This window comes from Polypterus senegalus, chromosome 2 (genome assembly GCF_016835505.1).
Source record: "Polypterus senegalus isolate Bchr_013 chromosome 2, ASM1683550v1, whole genome shotgun sequence".
Lineage (NCBI taxonomy): Eukaryota > Metazoa > Chordata > Cladistia > Polypteriformes > Polypteridae > Polypterus > Polypterus senegalus.
Window position 1 is genome coordinate 193,444,173 of NC_053155.1, and position 23,036 is coordinate 193,467,208.

The 23,036-nt window shown below is 40.8% G+C and overlaps 1 protein-coding gene across 5 annotated transcripts in view; it reads right to left on the reverse strand.

Moving 5' to 3' along the window:
• LOC120523627 overlaps positions 1–23,036 on the reverse strand; it is a 96,887-nt gene that overhangs the window by 45,957 nt on the left and 27,894 nt on the right. For 4 of the 5 annotated variants that reach the window (XM_039745096.1, XM_039745097.1, XM_039745095.1 and 1 more), the window contains exons 8-15: positions 18,154–18,324; positions 13,727–13,873; positions 12,623–12,760; positions 10,767–10,976; positions 8,607–8,690; positions 7,674–7,817; positions 3,344–3,493; positions 235–438 (exon numbers count right to left, since the gene is read on the reverse strand). In XM_039745096.1, coding sequence (XP_039601030.1) covers positions 235–438; positions 3,344–3,493; positions 7,674–7,817; positions 8,607–8,690; positions 10,767–10,976; positions 12,623–12,760; positions 13,727–13,873; positions 18,154–18,324 — 1,248 coding nt within the window. The remainder of the gene's footprint in view (positions 1–234; positions 439–3,343; positions 3,494–7,673; positions 7,818–8,606; positions 8,691–10,766; positions 10,977–12,622; positions 12,761–13,726; positions 13,874–18,153; positions 18,325–23,036) is intronic. The other variant, XM_039745098.1, reaches the window with a different exon arrangement.

The following is a 23,036-nucleotide window of genomic DNA, read 5'->3' on the forward strand; positions in this document are numbered from 1 at the left end:
TCTTTCATTTCATTAAATGGGCACAACCAGATTGGCACTCCAACACTTACATTTGTGGACCTGTAACCCTTCCATCAACCACATTGGTTATAAATGGCATGTTCTAAATAAATTCAAACTGCAATTTCATGAGACCTACTCATAAGACTTTCAGGAGGAAGTTAAAAAAAGTTCCCAAGTGCTTTCCAGACCTGTCACTTGTATGCAATAAAAAACATGAAAGTTTGGCTCTACCTTTATCTGTGACATCTTCCTCCTTCTTCCCATCACAAGACTGATAGGTAGGCTTTGCCTGACGCTGCCTTTCAAGCAGCACTTGAAGCATCCCTTTATAGTTTTTGTCATTACATACACCATCCGAGCCAAGAATTCCGCTCAGATGAAACAGGGCTTTTCTGGCTGCCTCTTGTTCTGCCATTTGTTTTTTAGAAGACGGCTCTAGAAGAAAACAAACCAAACAAATGACCTTACCAATAAGGAAATATGTATGATATCAAAATGTAAAAAGAGTCCACAGTGAAAGGAGTAAAGGTGGTTAAATTAAACAAGCTCATAATTTCAACTGTCATGCATTAAATGCTCAACATACATGAATCTTACAATAATTTGTCAGCATAAATTCTATGAATGCTGATGTGTGAAAATTAGCTAGCAAAGCAGATGATGTATAGTACTGTATATAGAATAACATTTAGTACATTTGAACAGTTTTACCAAGAACAAGTAATTCAGGCCAACAAGGCTCATCATGTTAAAGAAGAAAATATTTCGAGGGTATCAGTTACCCCAGGATTATGCAAGTGACCACGGCTTCAGTTCATTGCATCCTAGCTATGCTCGCCCCATACTCCTTACAGCTCCAGACCGACTTCTGACAAACAGTAAGACCAACTTTGACTCTTTATTGTCTTCTTGATTTACAGTCTTGTTGACTGTTTACTCTGCTATACACATCAACTGTTTATCACAATGCAAAATGTTACCTGACTTACATTAGAATGCACAGTTTGTTACATTTGGTTTCAATTGTGATGACCCTTGATTTTTACTATGAGAGTTTCAATGTATTCAGCACATGTAATAAGATTGACCTTACAAACGTAATGTCATGGACACCAAGCATGGGCTGGCATCTCGGCCAGAATGGTTCATGGTTCCTTACTTGGTTGGGAAACCAGTATAAAGGAGGAACAGGGTGAAACAACCTGTATGGATTATCTGCTCCCCTCACACAATAGGTGGCAGCCTCCCTGCGCTATGATACCTTTATTGATACCAACAGGGCAGGCTGGGAATGACAGCTCTATTGGGGTCCTTGAGTGCCACCAGGGGGAGCTCCTTACTTCTTTGAGAAGCTTTCATCCGAGTCGGAAGTGCTTCCATCAGACAATACTCTAGCACTGGAGGTACTCCTGGGTCTGAGGTAAAAGGAGACTCCTCACCTGCCACTGGGACTCAAGAGTTTGGAGGAAGGAGACAATGCTCAATAAGGAGGAGTGGAAGGAAACAGCTAATAGCATCAAGGTTCTATTACTTTGTACTGGACTAGCTTAAAGTACCTGTTAAGATGGTATTGTAAAATGAACCAGATCTGTGTCTGTGGGACATTTGTCTGGCATTTGGGGCTCAGTGGCTCCCCCTTTTGGTCACACTACCGTATATACTCGCATTTAAGTTCTCTCTCAGATAAGTCGGGGCTTGATTTTACTGTATAATTTCCTGTATTTTGTAGTGTCAGTCATATAAGTCGAATGAAGAAAACTCACGCTACTGATCTAAGAGATTATGATTTGCTAACGGCCGCCTGAGAGAGTAACCATGGAGCACACTGCCATTTTTTTCTATGTATTGTGCCTATGTGACCAAATGGTAATAGCTGAACTATTCCAAAGCGACATCTGCACTGTTGTGTGTTTTTTGTATCTCACACCCTTATACACCTTTATCGTAAGAGCATCCCTTATCTACGATGGAGCATTCGATCAGAAAAAAATATGAAGCTGGTTTTAAATTAAACATTGAAGTGGCAAAATAAATTGGTATCTGTGCTACTGCAACAAAATTTGATGTGTCTGAGAAACTGATGTGAGATTCGAGGAGGCAAGAAGAGGTGAGAAAAAACAATTTAAGTGTTGGATTTTTGAATGGGCATATAAGTCAGGGTCTGATTTTAAGATTGATTTTTCTGGTTTCAATACCCAATTTAAATGCGTGTATATACGGTATTTAACACAAACATTTTTTTAATGATTTAATTTAACATACAGCTGAATGCCATTACAGCATATCTCACCAAAAATAAATTCTTGGTTAAAAAAATGTTTGAATGAATGCTCATATAACTTTGTTAAAAAAAAAGCAATCTTCCTAATATTGATAATACAAACTGAAACCCAGCAATGAATGATGCTACAGTAACAGAATCCTTGTCATGCACTAGCATAGTATTCTTCTGGCTGGTTGTAAAACTGATTGAAGACATGTAAGATATTCACTCAGATGTATATTGAAGAAAAGATTACACAGAAGGTTATTTCAGATATTTGAAAAATACATTTATCATCAGGGACAAGCTTGAAGGAAAATAGTAAGGTCTACCCAACTATACCCAGAAGGTCTAAAACAATACATAAAGTTACCAGACTTGACTTTTTTTTAAAAAAGAAATCACATTAGTTTCCTACACAACTGCAGCTCTTTTCCATTAGAATGTCAGTACCTTGACACACACCAACCACAGGAGTAACAGTAATAGTAAGGAGGTTTATTTTCTCCAAAGGATGCTGCTCCTCCATTCTCAAAAAGCCATATCAACAATTAATCAGTGGACAAATATTAGTTTCCTATCACGTTAAACAGTTTCTGCTTAGTTTTCTGTGTGTTTTTGTGTGTATTAATTCTGCATTTAGAAATTTGTAAAATTTATGTTTAGATTTTATACTTACATTTATACTTAGATTTTACCTGAACTCAACTGAGTCAATCTTTTATTGTAACTTGGACCAGTGAGAACACCTCGATGTCTTTTTTCAACATCTGACAATACTATTTCTGACCGTTTACTTCATTTTGTATTTTTTCAAACATTATACCAAAACCAAATGAATACATAAACTAACATAGCTTTCTCATACTGGCTTGCCATAGTCTATCTAAGGCAAGAGCAAATCCATTACTGTGCCTGCGCTCACACTCACACAAGGCTAATATGGACTCACCAACTACCCCAACATGTATGATTTAGGGATACAAAGAAAACAAGAGTAAAAGAAAGAAAGCCAAAGAAGACATGGAGAGGACACAGAGACTCCAAAAAGACACTTTAGTTAAAATAGTTTCTTACCTATACTGCAAAATTTATATTGGCCTGAGATGTCTAACTTGCATTGAAACGTTTTCTCTGCCAATGACACCCAAATTTCTTCAGGTTGCTTAGAGACATATTCCTTAAAGAAACTTTGAATTTTCTGCTTTGCAGAACATCCAGCTTTATCTGTAAAATAAAAAATAAAGCAAATTATATTAAATTAATCAGAGGTAAATAAGATTAAGTTGGTCTCACACAACATGCATTATGAATGCCATAGACTTTAACAACAACATTTATTTCTATAGCACATTTTTATTTTCACAAGCTCAAAGTGCTTTACAAGATGAAGAAAGAAAAGTTTATATAAAATAAATATAAGATTAAGCAATACTAAGTAACAAAGAATAAAGTAAGGTCAGATGGCGGGGAGGACAGAAAAAAAAAACTCCAGATGCTAAATAATGTTGATAAAGTATGAACTTTAAAGTGTGCTCAGTTAATTAGGTCCTCACCATTGAACGTAACCTTCCAAGACAGCAATAGATGGCACAAATCAAGCCAGGCTAACTCAAGGGTCCTCAGGTTTGGTCCAGGTGGGCCTCTGTGGCTGTAGGTTTTTGTTTCAACCAAGTTTCTTAGAAGCCACATCAAGTGGATAACGGAGTCTGCTATTTAATTCTACGGCTTTCTTTCACTCATGTCAGGTCATTCTTATATTGTAGATTTTTTTCTTTCTGATGTCATCTAAATGATCTCTGACCAGAGCAGATAAGTAATTATTAGTCTTTTTATTACTTTTCTCTTGCATTTCCTCCTATATATTTTAGTTAAACTAGGGGGCTCTGCCTCCTGCTCACTTCGCTCGCGAACTCGCTGGCCAGCGCTACACACTAGCCCTCTTTGCAGTTCTGCCACTCACGAATGGGGATGTGAATGTACAATTTAAACAGATTTTAATTTTCATGTGAAGTGTTACATTTGTATCCACGTGACATATAACTGTCCATGACTGAATTTCATTTCTTTCCCTCTACTAAATAAAATTACTTTTTCGAATGTTTGACTCTGAGACATGTTAATTGACATTGCAAAAGCTATTATAACAGGAAACTGTTAATGTTTTAATACGAATGGCATATCAAGATCTCCTTTAGTGTCTAATGTTATCCGCGGGAGATGTACTACATTAACTTTCTTGGATACATCCTTCTTTCTACAGTAATTCATGCGGTGGAAGACCGGAAGGTGTTAACATTTGTAGATATTCTTCGGGATATTGTAAGTTGTTGTTTTCATCTTCCGCATGATCAGCATCAACTGTTTCAGCATAGTCTATTGATACGCATTTAACCATTTTGCCATGTTACCAATCAACATTTTTGCCGTAAATTCAGTTGACTTCCTCATTTCTAGGTGCTAGGATTGCCCGTGTACTCATTTCTTCTGTTGATAACCCTTCGTGATTAAATTCTTCAATAAGATTTGAACATAATAAGTCTTCTTTAATTGAGAACTTAAAGTGAGAAAAACGTTAAAATTTATAAGAGCTGATAGCACAAGAAGTGTGTCTGACAAAACCATTCACAAGATAGAGAACCGTGGTCTTGTTTCAAAATGGTTGTAAGCAGGGTGTGACTTGAAACAATCTAATGGCAGAAGTCACCGTCTCGCAAGACTACATTCCAAAAAGTCTCTTCAAAAGATCGCAGGATAAAAAGTCTCGTCTCCCGAGATTTTTTTATTATAATAGAGAGATGGATACTTCATGATGATCACATACAGTACTGGTATAAATGGGACAGGATTAAATGATGAACTGCTGGTTCCTTTACCATTTTTCTGGAAGATGTTTAAAGAAAAGAAGGCATTTAAAAATCAGAGAATACAGGTGTTTAAGACTAACAGAACAAATTAAGAGTTGGGAATCTTAGCAAGCAAGTTAACCAAAACAAAATAAAAAAATGTCACCTGAGCTAATGATTTCCAAATTAATAATCGACTTCTAATTTAGAAATTAGGTTGGAATCAAAACCTGCAGTCACTGTGGCACTCCAAGACTGCACTTGGAAACCCATTAAACAGGTATCATGTGTCTGTTCTGGACATTAGTTTACATTACAGGCCCCTCATGGACCCCATGATCATCAGAGGTGACTGTGTGCAGAGGGTGCAGACCTATAAATACCTGGGAGTGCAGCTGGATGATAAATTGGACTGGACTGCCAATACTGATGCTCTGTGCAAGAGAGGACAGAGCCGACTATACTTCTTTAGAAAGCTGGCATCTTTCAACATCTGCAATAAGATGCTGCAGATGTTCTACCAGACGGTTGTGGCAAGAGCCCTCTTCTATGCGGTGGTGTGCTGGAGAGGCAGCATAAAGAAGAAAGACGCCTCATGCCTGGACAAACTGGTGAGGAAGGCAGGCTCTATTGTAGGCATGGAGCTGGACAGTTTGATATCTGTGGCGGAGCGAGGGGCGCTGAGCAGGCTCCTGTCAATCATGAAGAATCCACTGAACAGTATCATCACCAGAATGAGGAGTAGCTTCAGTGACACGATGTGACTCTTCAATTCCACCCGGGGGGTTAACATTAAAAACGTTAACATTATTCAATGTTATTGTCTGTTATACCTGCATTTTTATCACTCTTTAATTTAATATTGTTTTTTATCAGTATGCTGCTGCTGGAGTATGTGAATTTCCCCTTGGGATTAATAAAGTATCTATCTATCTATCTATCTATCTATCTATCTATCTATCTATCTATCTATCTATCTATCTATCTATCTATCTATCTATCTATCTATCTATCTATCTATCTATCTATCTACCTATCTATCTATCTATCTATTCTCTCACTGCTTTGTCCTTCCCTAATGCCTTTATTTTGTAAGCAAAATTATTTACTGTTATAAAGATCCTGCATTAGTACTTTTTTGGGCAACTGTGGCACACACACAATAATGTAAATCATAAAATGCCAAAATGAACATTTCAGCATCAAACTCAAATACCAGTTTTTTTTCACTATTCATTTAAAACGTCCCTTAATAATACTGTATGACTAAATTGCATTTTTCTTTATCTCACATAAAGATGTTATGGATTTCTCTAAAAATGACATTGCCTTTATTTCAAAACACTACATTTTAATCATTTTCTGAATATTAGATTATTCTTCACATATTCTTTTCCACTGATTTGCCTTACCAAAGTAAATGTATTGAGAAAGAAATTCTGTTTGCAACCTGCTTGTCTAATTGTCTGTATTAGAGGTCTTCATTTCTTTGGAATTCCCCCAGAACCCAATCAATTTTTTGTGGCCTGGGACTGTAGTATTAGGGTGTTGTACCGAGTTAGCCATTACAACTTGCCTGAAGAAGAGGCCTGAGCTGTCTTGAGAGCTTTCATATTATTATTTGTTGAGTTAGCCAATAAAAGGTGCCATTTGCTTGACTTCTCATGGTGTGGGACTAAAATTTAGGAGTAGATAGGAGAAATGAGTGATTAGACTTTTTTATAGCGTTGGGAGGGCTGCACAAATAAATTGTAAAGATGTAAAAACCCAGAAAGATGTAAAACAAAAACACACAGATTCATAACAGGTTCCCTCATAAATCCTTCATTTAGCATTAGGTACTCCTTTGGCATCAGGGTTACTGCTTTGTTTCATTTCATTTTCTTAGTTATCATTATGAAATGATTATGAAAATCCTTTCACTTTTAACCATTTAGGGACACATTCCATGTGCAATTAGAAAATGGGTAATAGCCAAAGAGACATAAAAAAATTACATATGCCAATTATTCTTTTAAAGATTGTAATGTTAATTGGCTTCTTTCCAGTGACACAGAGAGTCCAAACTAAGCTCATTATTTCTGCTATTTTAAAATAACTGTCTGCACTATTTTAGGAGACACTTAATGATTAATTCAGGGTGTCACAGTACAACACCCCCACAATGGTTCAGAAATTAGTAACAAGGCTCTTTGATTTTTGCAGCATTTGTATTATTTAAAGTAACTTTACACTTATAAAAAATATATATTTTGTAAGGGCGCAAATCTAGCATAAACAAAAGGTAAGGGATTTGCTGGGATGCCCACTTCACAATGCTCCTATCATAAGTGTTCCTTAATTTGGAATAAGATTTGAAATACTAGTTAAATTTGGTCAAACACATTTTTGAATAGAATCAAATGTAAGTTGTTTGATAGTTGGTCTGGAATGAGGCATGCAAGCCTTTCAATATTTGGCATCCATGTTACTGTAAAAAATGTTAAGATACTGCATTGGAAAAATGGGTGCAGCTTTAAAACTGTTGTGGCATAACAACATAAGCTTTGTGATCCAAGTACCTGAATTTGGGCATTCCAGTCCAAGTTTCAGGAGTAGGTCTCTGTATATTGCTTGGATTGCCTCCTCCTCCACAGGGAAAGTTTCTGGCAGCTCAATAATTTTATTTAAAGTAATGCACACAACTGCAAAGAATCCTGGCGGTACTGTTAATATAGAAGAAAACAATAAAAATGAAACACTTAAGAAAATCTGACACATGTATTGTACCATTAGACTTGAGTCATACAACCACATGAAAGGCAATAATCTCTCCTTCAGCACTTAAAATCTTCTCACAGTTGAGTGTGTTCTCCAGCATATTGCATTATTAGTCTCATTACATTGCAGGTTTATATGGTGTAGTGACACAAAAGGCAGAGTGCTGCCCTGGATGAGAAGTACCACTCCTTAACAGTTTACCCAGGGATGTTAATATTCATCAGTCAACCTATTCTGCACACACATGGGATGGCGAACGAGTAGCCAGAGAGAAGCCGAATGAACATAAGTAAGCTACAGGTGGACAACGGCCACAAAATATTGGTAAAAGTAGCATGAAAGAGCACTGGCTCATGTTAAAAAAAATTTTTAAATTCGACAGGATAAATAATTAAGTATCACGTAGGTTTCTGAATGTGAATGTTTCACTCAAGGCTACACAGATTCAGTCTGAGGCCCTGAACTGGACACCATCCATGTGGAGCTCGCATGCTCTCCCGTGTTTTTTGGTTTAGTGAGCTTTTCCTACTGGTAACCGCTCCATTTCCCAGTATCCCTCCACTGGAATAAGGAGTTTAAAATTAGTGGACAGATTGAGTTTTTTAAGTATTTAAATATCTTGTAATCAGTCACATTTAGATTGAGCAGTCATAAAATAATATAGTGCCTAATTCTGAGCTTAACTTGAAGTGGTAAATGAAACTCTGAAAGGTAGGTGATTTGTTAAGTGTTACCTGCTGGTACTTGCTGTGGCTCATAATTCGGCAACAACTGTGCTGACTCCGTTTGAGACGTGTCAGAGACATGGTCCTTTGAGACTGTAGATAAAAATATGAATATAAAAAGTTAAAGGTAGGTTATCATCACAAGCTGAACATTTTCATTAGTAATAAACTCTACATATTTTGCCTACCGCCTCATCCATGATGTAGTTCCATCTTAAAGGACAAATTATTTTTAACCTTTTTGTAAGTTATTAAAGTAATAAGATCACATGTGGTGAGCCTGAGACTGAATTTAAGTTAAAATGTCACCAGTCAGAAGTTGGCAGGGTGCTTCAGGTGTTTATATGGTTTTCCCCAGGGATTCACTTTCTCACCCAGTATCCAAAAGTGTGTGTGCCATTCGTTTGACTAGTTATAGACAGTTTCCCAGAGTAAATATGGATTTATTTTGAAATGGTTGTTTGTACATTATGGCCGTCTGTTTACCTCATTTTATGAACTGGCTTAATCTTAGTATAGAGTTACTGGGAATTAGAGCCTGCAGTATACGGGCAACATCAGCTACTAGGTAGGAATCATCCCTGGGCACCAGTCCTTCAAGGGCCATTTAGAGTAACTGCTTTGTTTTTTCCGATATATCCATACAGGGATTTACTATGGGCAGACAAACAGACAGTACATTATACACTCACCTAAAGGATTATTAGGAACACCTGTTCAATTTCTCATTAATGCAATTATCTAATCAACCAATCACATGGCAGTTGCTTCAATGCATTTAGGGGTGTGGTCCTGGTCAAGACAATCTCCTGAACTCCAAACTGAACGTCAGAATGGGAAAGAAAGGTGATTTAAGCAATTTTGAGCGTGGCATGGTTGTTGGTGCCAGACGGGACGGTCTGAGTATTTCACAATCTGCTCAGTTACTGGGATTTTCACGCGTAACCATTTCTAGGGTTTACAAAGAATGGTGTGAAAAGGGAAAAACATCCAGTATGCGGCAGTCCTGTGGGCGAAAATGCCTTGTTGATGCTAGAGGTCAGAGGAGAATGGGCCGACTGATTCAAGCTGATAGAAGAGCAACTTTGACTGAAATAACCACTCATTACAACCGAGGTATGCAGCAAAGCATTTGTGAAGCCACAACACGCACAACCTTGAGGCGGATGGGCTACAACAGCAGAAGACCCCACCGGGTACCACTCATCTCCACTACAAATAGGAAAAAGAGGCTACAATTTGCACAAGCTCACCAAAATTGGACAGTTGAAGACTGGAAAAATGTTGCCTGGTCTGATGAGTCTCGATTTCTGTTGAGACATTCAAATGGTAGAGTCAGAATTTGGCGTAAACAGAATGAGAACATGGATCCATCATGCCTTGTTACCACTGTGCAGGCTGGTGGTGGTGTAATGGTGTGGGGGATGTTTTCTTGGCACACTTTAGGCCCCTTAGTGCCAATTGGGCATCGTTTAAATGCCACGGGCTACCTGAGCATTGTTTCTGACCATGTCTATCCCTTCATGACCACCATGTACCCATCCTCTGATGGCTACTTCCAGCAGGATAATGCAGCATGTCACAAAGCTCGAATCATTTCAAATTGGTTTCTTGAACATGACAATGAGTTCACTGTACTAAAATGGCCCCCAAAGTCACCAGATCTCAACCCAATAGAGCATCTTTGGGATGTGGTGGAACGGGAGCTTCGTGCCCTGGATGTGCATCCCACAAATCTCCATCAACTGCAAGATGCTATCCTATCAATATGGGCCAACATTTCTAAAGAATGCTTTCAGCACCTTGTTGAATCAATGCCACGTAGAATTCAGGCAGTTCTGAAGGCGAAAGGGGGTCAAACACCGTATTAGTATGGTGTTCCTAATAATCCTTTAGGTGAGTGTATACAGTAACATTTACACACTCACTTATATTATTTTAACTCATTGTCCATTATTAGCAGGGCCATCTTAATTCATTGGCACACTGGGCAGTTGTTCCAGGGCCCCATGCTAATCTATGTATGTTGTGACTTGCTGAGTAGTTGTGTAGGTAGGGGTCCCAGTGCACTGCTTTGCCTGGGGGACCTATAATGCTGTTAAGACAGCCCTGATTATTAGCTGTTATCGAGTACTGCGACATCTTTAGAGGACATAAGACCAAACAAACCTGTGACCTTGGTGTCTTGAGTGCACATGTTCTCCCCATCAACCGATTCAAACATAGCCCGACCCTCAATGGTCAGAGCAAGCAGTTCCAACAGCTTGCCTTTATAGTTTCCTTTGTCACAAACACCATTCCATTGCAGGACTCTGGTCAGACACATCAGTGCCTCCTTAGCTGCATCTTGCTCTGCTTCTTTTTTTTTGTAGCAACCCACTTAAAATAAGGAAGAGCAAAGAAGAATATCTCAGGTATGTTCATGGGATGTCAACCAATTCCAGTAAAATAACGCTGAGAAAATCAAAAAACTTCTCCAAAAATCCAAATGATGTTGTTCTGCCCCACATGTTGTTAGTTGTGACTGTTATTTGTTGAACTGTGCTCCCCCTTTAACTTGTCATTTATTAACACACCTGTCACTCACATCCTACAACAACAGTGGTGTTATAAATATCTATGAAACTCAAGTAAAGAATGTAGTTCCCATAATAAACCTATAAATACAATACACTCCATGAGTCTCATGTAGGCACCCCTTTATTTCTTGTTTTGGTCACATCCGAAACGTATCTTTAAGGTATATAAACCCCTGGGTCTGGTTAGTTGTGGTATGCAGCAATTTGAACCTCTGTCTACGCGCTTCTCTTTGTCTTGATCCAACTGTGGAAATCACTTGCTTTATAAGTGTCTTTTAAAGCTTCATTGTTTGATGTATGCTCTCTGCTATGTATTGCTTTGTAAATCATTATTTATTGTCTTTGGTTCTACACCTGTAAATACCTGTATGTTTATTTTGTATACTATGGGGCTTTGCCCCCTGCTCACTTTGCTTGCCACCCCCTTTCCCACCCTGCCAGTGGCCACATCTCCAAAACCCCCTCTTAAACGGTGATACAATGGGAAACAAATATTTTTTGTTTTAACTCCTCTTTGCTCGAGCAGCTGCTGGCGTGCTGCTGCTGCCGTCATGCATGATCTGCAATTTGCTCGCCTATAAGGAGATGCGGCCGATTCTCTGAAACCCCTCTTAAGCAGTGATACATTGGGAAACAAGTAACAGGTGTTTTTTTCACCTCCTCTTTGCTCGATTAGCTGTTGGCTTGCTGCTGCTCCATGCTGCGTAATCTGCATGTCATGCGGCGCTTCAAGCTTTTAAAAGTCTGTACAGCAGCTGAATATTCAATCTCTTTTCACTGTTCCGTTATTTCCCCAAGCAAAATTTTCAGTTTGTTTGCAATCTTTCCTCTCATTTTTTGAGACTTTTGAATTTTCCTACTTTCATTATCTCTAACTTGCTCTGCATGTGTATCACGGGACTTGTGTCTGAAGGTTGTAAGTATGATGTGACTTGTCCGTCTCGTGGGAAGTGAAAGTGTCTCTGTCTCTCTGTCTCTCTTCAAAAGATCACATCTCGTCCTCAGGGAAAACGTCTTGTCTTGTCGCAAGTTTTTTTTTTAATAATAGAGAGATATTTCATTTTACAACGAGGTACATCCAGTAAAAGCCTTCAAGAAAGCTCACCCTTGTCGTTTTTATGTGGATGTGCCAAGTTGTTTAAGCTTTCGGCGGCTGTGTTGCACGAACAGCGTGGAGTGAGGCAGAAAAGATGTATTTATGAAGATCAACAAGTATAAAACTGTCAAATCTAAAGTAATGGATTTTCCTTTATATGTGTTTTTCAACTTTTGGAACATGATTTTTTTCACTGTACTTTTCATGAGTGATTCTTTGACAAAACGGTGTGTTAACTGTATATGTTTTTTTCTCTTAGACAAAATAAAAAAAAAATGGAATTAACTACTTAAACTTGCTTTCCGTATGATTTTAGCTCTTAAAAGAGATTTGCATATTTGACAGCATACCTTTATTTTGAAATCTGAATGGGCCACATATCTGTAACAAGCTTTTAAATTTGTTTTCCTTAATTTCTTGGACAGTCACATTTGGCACATTAAACCCAGATTTGTTACAGAATTCCAGGACTGTTAGTTTATGTTTACCTAAAAAAGAAGGAAAAATGAATTAGCCATGTTTTACTGTTATTGTTTTGCATGAAACTGTGTTATATAAATAAATATTGTTCTTATCAGAATTAATAATGCAGTAACAGATAACACATAAACAGGAAACCCAGTCCTGGATCACTACATTTTGGACTCTGTTGACCCACCACATCTTGAATACCCCACTTTGGAGTCATTGGAGTCCTATGGTATAATTTATCCTAGCAGTAGTCAATGGAAGTATATTGCCTAACACAGAAGTGCCATCTCCAGGGGTGCCATAAGGCCTAAATGTATTCAGTAAAGTTAGAAGTTACATCTCTCAGAGGAAACCCACTTAACCAGAAGACATACTGTACATAAACTCTACAAAGAAACCATTCTAGAATTTAATTTAACTTATGACTCCCTAGTTATACTATTAACTACAATTTGCTTTACATACCTGTATATATGCAGTAATGGAGTTGAATATATAATAATAAAAATTACCCATTACTGATGAATTATTTATTTTGTTCAAGATGATGGAGCCAGGAATGAGATGCCTGTTAACAAACATCTGCACTGCCTTCTTAGAAAATGTTTCATTTAAAAACACAAATCTAAAGTCTCATTTCAGGTGACTACATTAACCATAAGAATAAAGACCAATATTAAAGGTATTCTTGGATACAATTATCATTTCTTTGAACTATTTTTGAAAATGTCAGTAGAAATATAATATTTTAAATTTACCATCTATTAGCAATGAAAAAATATCTGCTAAATAAGATAAAGTATTCAAAGTGACAAGAAAACAAGACTTTTGAGGGAAAGACATTTACCTACAGTAACTCTTTAAAGGAATATTTTGTGAAATAATTTATTGTGGTTTATAAACTTAAACCAAAGAAAACTTCAGTACAGCAGCCACACACACGATATACCAAACTGAACAATGATAACTAGAAGATGACAAACCTTCTGATGAAGTTTCCATGTTAAACATTTTAGCAAACTCCTCATAACTCGCATTTTCAGCAGTCTCTACTTCACTGTAAATATCTGGAAGTTCATATTTATTCTTCAAATGAACTGTCACCCGCACAAAAAACAGAGATGGACCAGCTGATGGAAAAGAAACAAAAGCTAAATGTTTGCTAGATGTAACTCAATGTGTTCATTTGAAAAATATATTTCAGATGTGTAAAATCAAACAAACATCAAAATAACAATGTAAGGTGCAGATCATTGTCAATGTACTCAAGGCATAGCAATATAAAGATAAGGAGTCTGTAATATTAGCTTAACAGAAAATGCTAGCGTTTCTACAAAGTAGAAATCTGTAAGCAAACATAACCAGCATGGCTGGGCCTTTACATGATCTCAGGTGTCAAGGCTTGTGACTTGCTGAATTTCCCCTAGGGCTGACACCTACCTTCTGACAGCCCTTACACGTACACTGCACTCACTTCCCACCCCCTAGACCTTCCTATCTAAGAGTAAATTTATAAATGTACAAATAAAACGGACACTTAAAAGAGCACCACTGTTGAAATATTTCATGGAAATTAAATGTAATAATAATGTGGTGCCACATGGATTTAAATCAAGGATCGCGTTCCCTTGCCCGGGAAAGGGTACCCAGAGCCCCACCCTGGAGCCAGGCCCAGGGAGGGGCTCGCTGGTAAGCGCCTGGTGGCTAGACCTTTGACCACAGGGCCCAGCTGGGCTCAGCCCGAAGGAGCAACCAACATGGATCCACTCTCTTGTGGGCCCACCACCAGCAAGAGAGGCCATAGGGGTTGGGTGCAGTGTGATATGGGTGGTGGCTGAAGGCAGGAACTCTGGCATTCCGACCCTCGGTTGCCGAAACTGGCTCTTGGGACATGGAATATTACTTCTCTGGTGGAGAAGGAGCCTGAACTGGTGCGAAAGGTTGAGAGGTACCGGCTAGATATAGTTGGACTCACCTCTACGCACGGTCTGGGCTCTGGAACCATTGCTCTTGAGAGAGGCTGGACTTTGTTCCACTTTGAAGTTGCTGTGGGTGAAAGGTGTCGGGCAGGGGTGGGCTTGCTTATGGCCCCCTGGCTCGGGGCCTGCACGTTGGAGTTCTTCCCGTTGGACAAGAGGGTTGCTTCCCTGAGCCTTCGAGTTGGGGGAAGGACTCTGACTGTCGTTTGTGCTTATGCGCCGAACGACAGTTAAGAGTACCCAGCCTTCTTGGAGTCCCTGGAAGAAGCATTGCGAGGCGCAGCTCCTGGGGACTCTATCGTCCTGCTGGGAGACTTGACCGTTCACATTGGCAACGACAGTGAAACCTGTAGAGGTTTGATTGGGAAGAACGGCCTCCCTGATCTAAACTCGAGGGGTGTTCAGTTGTTGGACTTCTGTGCTGGCCATGGATTGTTCATAACGAACACCATGTTCGAGCATAAGGGTGTCCATAAGTGCACTTGGCACCAGGATGCCAAGGATGTCACAGTTCGATGATCAACTTTGTAATCATGTCATCGGATCTGCGACCTTATGTCTTGGACACCCGGGTGAAGAGAGGGGCTGAGCTGTCAACTGATCACCACCTGGTGGTAAGTTGGATCAGATGGCGGGAGAGGCTGCCAGATAGACCAGGCAGACCCAAACATATAATGAAGGTCTGCTGGGAACGTCTGGCAGAGGAACCGGTCAGAAAGATCTTTAACTGCCACATTCAGCAGAACTGCAACCTCATTCTGAGGGAGGCGAAGGATATCGAGTCTGAATGGGCCATGTTCCGAGCCTCCATTGTCGAAGCAGCAGAACGGAGCTGTGGCTGCAAGGTTGTCAGTGCCTCTCATAGCAGCAATCCACGAACCTGGTGGTGGACACCTAAGGTTCGAGAGGCTGTCAAGTTGAAGAAAGAGTCCTATCGGGTCTGGTTGACTATTGGGAGAGGCAGCTGAGGGGTACCAGCAGGCCAAGCGTGTGGCAGCATCGACTGTTGCAGAGGCAAAAACTCAGGCATGGGAGGAGTTTGGTGAAGCCATGGAAAACGACTTTTGGTCGGCACCGAGAAGGTTCTGGCAAACTGTCAGGCGCCTCAGGAGGGGAAAGCAGTGCTCCACCAACACTGTGTACAGTGGAAACCGGTGGAAGAAATACGTTGAGGATCTTCTCAATCTCACCAGCATGTTTTCCTTAGAGGAAGCAGAGCTGGAGGACTCTTGGAGGGGGCCGTCCAAATCAGGGGCCGAGGTCACCAAGGTAGTTAAAAAGCTCCGAGGTGGCGGGGCCTCTGGGGTGGACGAGGTTCACCCTGGGTTCCTCAAGGCTCTGGATGTTGTGGGGCTTTCCTGGTTGACATGTCTCTGCAACATCGCATGGACATTGGGGGCAGTGCCACTGGATTGGCAAACCGGGGTGGTGGTCCCCTTTTTTAAGAAGGGTGACCGGAGGATGTGCTCCAACTATAGGGGGATCACACTCCTCAGCCTCCCCGGTAAGGTCTATTCAGGGGTGCTTGAGAACAGAGTTCAGTCGATGGTTGAATCTTGGATTCAAGAGGAACAATGAGGATTCCGTCCCGGCCCTGGAACACTGGACCAGCTCTACACCCTGGCCAGGATCCTGGAGGGGGCATGGGAGTTTGCCCAACCAGTCCACATGTGTTTTGTGGATTTGGAGAAGGCATTTGACTGTGTCCCTCGAAGCATCCTGTGGGGTGTGCTCCAAGAGTACAGGGTACAAGGCTCGTTCTTACGAGCCATTCAAACCCTGTACAGGAGGAGCAGGAGCCTGGTCCACATTGCCGGTAATGTCAGACTCATTTCCTGTTGAGGTTGGGCTCCGCCAGGGCTGCCCTTTGTCACCGATTCTGGTCATAAGTTTTATGAACAGAATTCCTTGGTGCAGCCAAGGAGTGGAGGGGGTCTTGTTCGGTGACCTCAGAATCTCGTCTCTGCTATTTGCGGATGACGTGGTTCTGTTGGCTTCATTGGACAGTGACTTCCAGCTCTCACTGGAGCGGTTCGCAGCAAGTGTGAAGCAGTGGGGATGAGAGTCAGCACTTCTAAATCCGAGGCCATGGTTCTCAGCTGGAAAAGGGTGGAATGCTCTCTCCGGGTTGGGAACACATCACTGCCTCAAGTGGAGGAGTTCAAGTATCTCGGGATCTTATTCACGAGTGAGGGAAGAATGGAGAGAGAGGTTGACAGACGGATCGGTGTGGCATCCGCAGTAATGCAGGCTCTGCAACGGCCTGTTGTGATGAAGAGAGAGCTGAGCCAAAAGGCGAGGCTGTCGGTTTACCAGTCGATCTACATTCCTACCCTCACTTATGGCCACAAGCTTTGGGTAGTGACCAAAAGACCAAAATCGCGGATACAAGTGGCCAAAATGAGTTTTCCTGGGCCAGATGGAGTTCTTATTTTCACCTTCTCCCCAGTTTCATGAATCAGCATTTTGTCTTTTTGGCTACATTTATGGAATTACAATTTGTATATTCTTTATCATTTGCTTTTTTAACTGCATGGCAGTGATGTCACCTAAATGCTATTTTTTTGTTTTGTTTTGTTTTTTGTTTTATGGATGTTTGCTACCATTTTGTATGGGCACAGCCATATTGTTTGCTGTCACTATACCCTTTACTGGTTACAGGACATGGAGGTCATGTCATAGTGTGACCCATCTTGTCACACCATATAGCTCAGTTGTGCAACTTCTCCACAATCAGGACCTTTTCCGTCAGATCTTCTTATACTTTATCCATAAACCTCTGCTTTGGCCTCCCACCCTTTCTCTTGCCCTGTATTTCCATTCCCATCACTCTTTTGCCCACATATTCATTGTCTCTCCACATCAAATGTCCATACCACTTCTACCTACTTTCCAGCGCTTTCAGAGATATCTTTCCTGCTTCTGATGTACCTAAGATTGTCTAATTTCTTACTTTGTCCTTTTTTTTGTAACTCCACATGTCCACCTCAACAATCCCATTTTTGCACATCCTGCAATCCCTTTACTGCCCACATTTCAGCTCCATAAATCATTGCTGGTTTTATCAAACAGTGGTAAGCAGTGCTGTCACTTCTAAATGAAAAAAAACAACCCCTTGAAAGGCATGTATATTTCAAATATGTGGCAAAGCAAGTTGTGATACACATGAGGTAAATTTACCCAGTCCAAGTATTAAAATCAAGCAGTATTCCCTTATGCCCACCAAATCTAAGCTTCTTAGACTTCATGCTACTTTTATATACACAATGATATGTACAACAATGCAAGTAAATAATACACATTTCTCAGCCATTATGTAATACCTAGAACAGACTGTGGTTTACATTCCCAAAAAAGTATATTCACATATCATAATGTGAAAAAATGCATATACAGATTATCTGAATGACAAGAATAATAATGAATAGTACTTTTGCTCATGTCCAGAAGCTCTTCTTCTGTAGAGGATGCATCAGTGTTTTCCTCTAACATCAGTCTATCATATGCAATTCTGGAAACTTCTTGATGTGCAGCCTTCTTGTTAGGATGGACCTGTAATCCTTTGTACTTTTTACCATTTACTGTCACTTCACCAATATAGCCTGTGAAGAGTAAAATGAATGTATTAATACACAAATCTATATGCATTTTGGAAATCCCTAATTTGAAAACCTTAGCAAAACATCTTATTCCCTATGAAAACAATCTGCATATCTCCTAATAAAAAATGGTGGGTCACTGCTTAAATCAGGAACTTACTGAAGGTACTCAACAATCCATTTCAAAACGGTGATATGGAAACACACAAGAAACGTAGATACAGTACAAAAGAAAAGAAGCCATTAGTATGGCTAGACATCAGTATGAAAATAAACGAGACAGAATTTATCAGCTGTAACAATCTGTGCAAACTGTGGCAGGGATTTGTTGAAGGACTCCAAGTTAAACCTAATCCAATGTCATCTTTCATTTTCCATTCCAGATCAACTTTCTACACTTGTCCTGATCTTGACAGCAACTAGCCAGTCATGCCTGCAGCACCACGTGATTGACCCTTTTTTGTTTCAGTACATGAAGTAAGAAAGATTTTTAAACTAGTTAATGTCCACAAGGCAGCCGGTCCAGATGGAATTGCAGGGTATCTTTTAAAAACCTGTACCAAACAGTTGACGTCTTCAGTGATATTGCTAATATTTTTCTGAGTGAATCTGTTATCCCCACCTGCTTCAAAAGGACAATTATCCCTGTGTCTAACAAAACAAAAGAGGTCTGACTGAATGACCTCACTCCAACTGTGACCAAGCACTTTGTGAGACACATTAAACAGAATATTCCAGACAGTGTTACACACGTGCGACTGGGAGGCAGCTAAAGGGCCTGAATAACAGGAGTACCATGCCAGACCAGGAGGTGGCGAGCTGCACTGACTTTCTCTCTCAACCCTTTGCAGACCATCCACGGGAAATCCCACTAGGTCATGCTGCCCTTGATGACATCACTTCCAGCACCGGCATCATTGATGACATCACTTCCGGTTCTGGTGCTTTTGATGCCCTCACATCCAGTCCAGATGACGTTCCTTCTGGTTCCGGTCCTGATGATGTCACTTCCTGTCCCAGCCTTTAAAGCCACTTTATTTTCACTCCTAACTCAGTTCTGTTTTGGACTCCAATCTCTGAACAACTCAACCAAAATTACCCATTTGCAGCCAGGGCATAATATAGATATAAATGTATGTACCATCCTGGCACATCTAGGTAATAAAAACTCTTAAGCTAGAGAGTCCTGTTTACAGGCTACAGCTCAGAATTTAACAGATTTGTACCATCAAAGCTGACTACCAAACTCCTCAATTTAGGACTCGGCACCACTATCTGCAACTGGATTTTGAATTTCCTAGTATGGATTAGCGGATTTGTCAGCATCACCTTCTCCTAGCTAACCCTCAATACAAGAAACCCACAAGGTTGTGTGCTGAGCCCCTTCTTGTACTCCTTATTTACCTCTGTCTGTGTGGTTAGACATGGATCCAATCACATCAATAATTTTGCTAATGGCTCCACCATCATAGGCCTGATCAACAATGATGATGAGGCAACTTACAGAGAAGAGATCTACCTGCTGACTCAGTTGTGCCAGGACTATAATCTCACCCTTAATATCACCAAAATCAAGGAGCTGGTCATAAGACTTCAGAAAGCAGGAAACATACCACATTTCCGTCCATTTTGGAGGAAATGCTGTTGAAAAAGGTGAGCAGCTTCAAAATTTCTTAGAGCAGCCATCACTGATGAACTAAAGTGGACACTACATATTTCGTCTCTTGTCAAAAAGGCTCACCAGCACTTCTGCTTCTTCAAATATATGAGAACAGCTCACATTTCTCCATCTGTTCTCATGAACTTCTACAAGTATGCAGTAGAGTCCATTGTTTTTGGTGGCATCACATCTTGGTGTGGCACCTGCTTGGCTCAAGATGGTATAACACTGCAGAGGGTGGTGAATTTTACTCGCACCCAGTTGAATGAAATACATGACATATACAACACTCACTGCTTTAGAAAAGCAATCAGGATAATGAAAGACCTCAGCCATCCACACAGCCAATTTTTTCACTTGCACCTCTGGGATGGTTTCTACCCCCAAAGTCAAAATGTTACTGAACAGCCAGTCATAAGATATTCAAAAAAATATTGTAACATCACAAACACTGTGCACACATACTGTGAATTCAGAAAGTATTCTGATCCCTTAACTTTCTGCACACTTCATTGTGTTTAAATGTAGATTTAATTTTAAATGGATAAAATTGCCATTTTTGTCCATCAGTCTGAACTCAATAACCAATAATGAAAAAGTGAAAACATATTTTCCGAAAGGTTTGCAAATTTACTCCATCCATCCATCCATCCATCCATCCTCTTCCGCTTATCCGGGGACGGGTCACGGGAGCAGCAGCTTAAGCAGAGAGGCCCAGACTTCCCTCTCCCCGGCCACTTCTTCCAACTCTTCTGGGAGAATCCCAAGGCGTTCCCAGGCCAGCCAGGAGACATAGTCCCTCCAGCGTGTCCTGGGTCTTCCCCGGGGTCTCCTCCCGGTTGGACATGCTCGGAAAACCTCACCAGGGAGGCGTCCAGGAGGCATCCTGATCAGATGCCCAAGCCACCTCATCTGACTCCTCTCGGTTTGCAAATTTACTGAATATCAAAAACTGAAAGCTCTCGGTCATATACAGTAAGCACTCAGAACTTTTGCTGTGGAATTTTAAATTGTGGTCAAGTGCATCCTGTTTCCTTTAATCATCCTTGAGATATGTCTAGAACTTGATTGGAGTCCAACTGTGGTAAGTTAAATTAACTGGACATTTTAGAAAGGTGCATGCCTGTTGTGGACACTGGCCCAGACACAGACAGGTAGACATGATTTTAAATCACCCAACACACGTTTATTTATAATATGTTATTTACAAGGTGCACACTCAACCCCAAAACTCCAAAAAAAAGTCCAGCCCTCTTTCCTTGATGCCTTTGCCTCTCAGGCCCGCCTCCACTGCTCTCCTCCAAGCTCCATCCTTCTTCCACCTGACTCCAGCCATTGAATGGAGGGAGGCGGCCCCCTTTATACACACCCGGACATGCTCCAGGTGCTTCCCGATTAGCTTCCGCCGGCACTCCCAAGTGTGGCAGAAGTACTGGCTGCACACCTGGAAGCACTCTGGGTGTCTCTGGTCTTCTTACCCACAGCACTTCCGGGTGTGGTGGAAGTGCTGAGGGCCAGGGCTCCTCAGGCATTGGGGCGCCCCTTGGCAGTGACCACAGGCCCCTATTGGGTTGAACTTCTAAGCTCTGTTCCCGTGGACCCCAAAGACACCAGGGCGGTAGTCCCCTCATAGTCTGGAGGAGATGTAATCCATCCTCCGGTCCTCCTGGGCGCCCCGGCTGGGTACCACCCCCAGCCACTTGCCACACTCTGTATTTAAGACCCCACAATTCACACTTCATGTCAGGACAAAAACCAAGCCATAAACTCCAAGGAACTCTCTGTAGACCTCCGTGAAAAAACTGTGGTGAGGCACAAATCAGGCCAAGGGTATAAACCCATTTCTAAAGTGTTGAGTGTTCCCAGGAGCACAGTGGCCTCAATAATTGTGAAACAGAAGACATTTATAGCCACCAGAAACTCTTCCTATAGTTGGCTGTCCGGCCAAACTGGCAAGAAGGCAGAAGGGCCTTGGCCAGGGAGGCAAAAAAGAACCCAGTAACATTCATGGGTCAACACTGAGCTTATCTCAAACAAATTGGATAGAGATCCCATCTGAGATGAATGCAAGTACAGTACTTAAGTGTAAGCGTGACAGTTGAACTAGTTTTGGGCAATGCAAACAGGTTAACTGGAAATGAAATGTCAGTTACATACAAAGAAGTAGCTAAAGCAAATATAACTGGTAGAAAAGTGCACACTACATATAATCAACCTCACCTCAACATACTGGTCAGCTCAGGAAGTAGGCTCCTTGGTGTCAGATACTAACATACGTACTGTGTAGCCCTCCAACAATACTGGCCCCAGACCATTGTGTGATTTGTTACATTACATCAGTCTATTTACACTAGAGGACCACAGGCCTGCTCAATGTAACTTAAGCTCGCAAATAAATTATCTTTTTTCTTAGATGCATGTTTGCAACTAACTACTCAAACTATTCGACATTTCAGAGACAGTGGGTTCAATGCATGAAATGATACTACCAAACTGTTCTGGAGACCTAACTGTAGACTTTAACACTCAAATGGAAAATGAAAGATACCCAGACGGGCATAACTGGGAAGAACCACCTGCTGGAATGGAAAGTAATTTCTGAAGTATTGTTGTATTGCAGTGCACATTATCAGTTACCCATAACAAACACCTATTTTGCGAGAGGCCTCAGAACCAAGAATCAGATTCACTTGCAGACACTGTGAAAGAAAAATTAACTTCTTTCAAGCTAAAAAGGGTTAAAAGCTGACAAAGCTGTTTTGCTATAATGGCAGGTTATTCATACAGGCGTCTGTCATAAGACAGGGTGCAGTAAGATGACTGAGGACAATTTCCTCTTTAGGAACACGTCTGTTAGACACAGGAATGATGACATTTTCTTCTTTAGGGTCCATCTGACACGTACACAAAACAGAAACAGATGGCCCATTTGCGTAATAAAATGAAATGCTTAGGTAAACGATGTTATGCTTTTTGATAAGTAAGGGGAAGGGGGAGGAAGGAAAAACATCTAAAGCCGACGAGAAGGGGAATCTGCGTTCTTCTACCTTGCAAT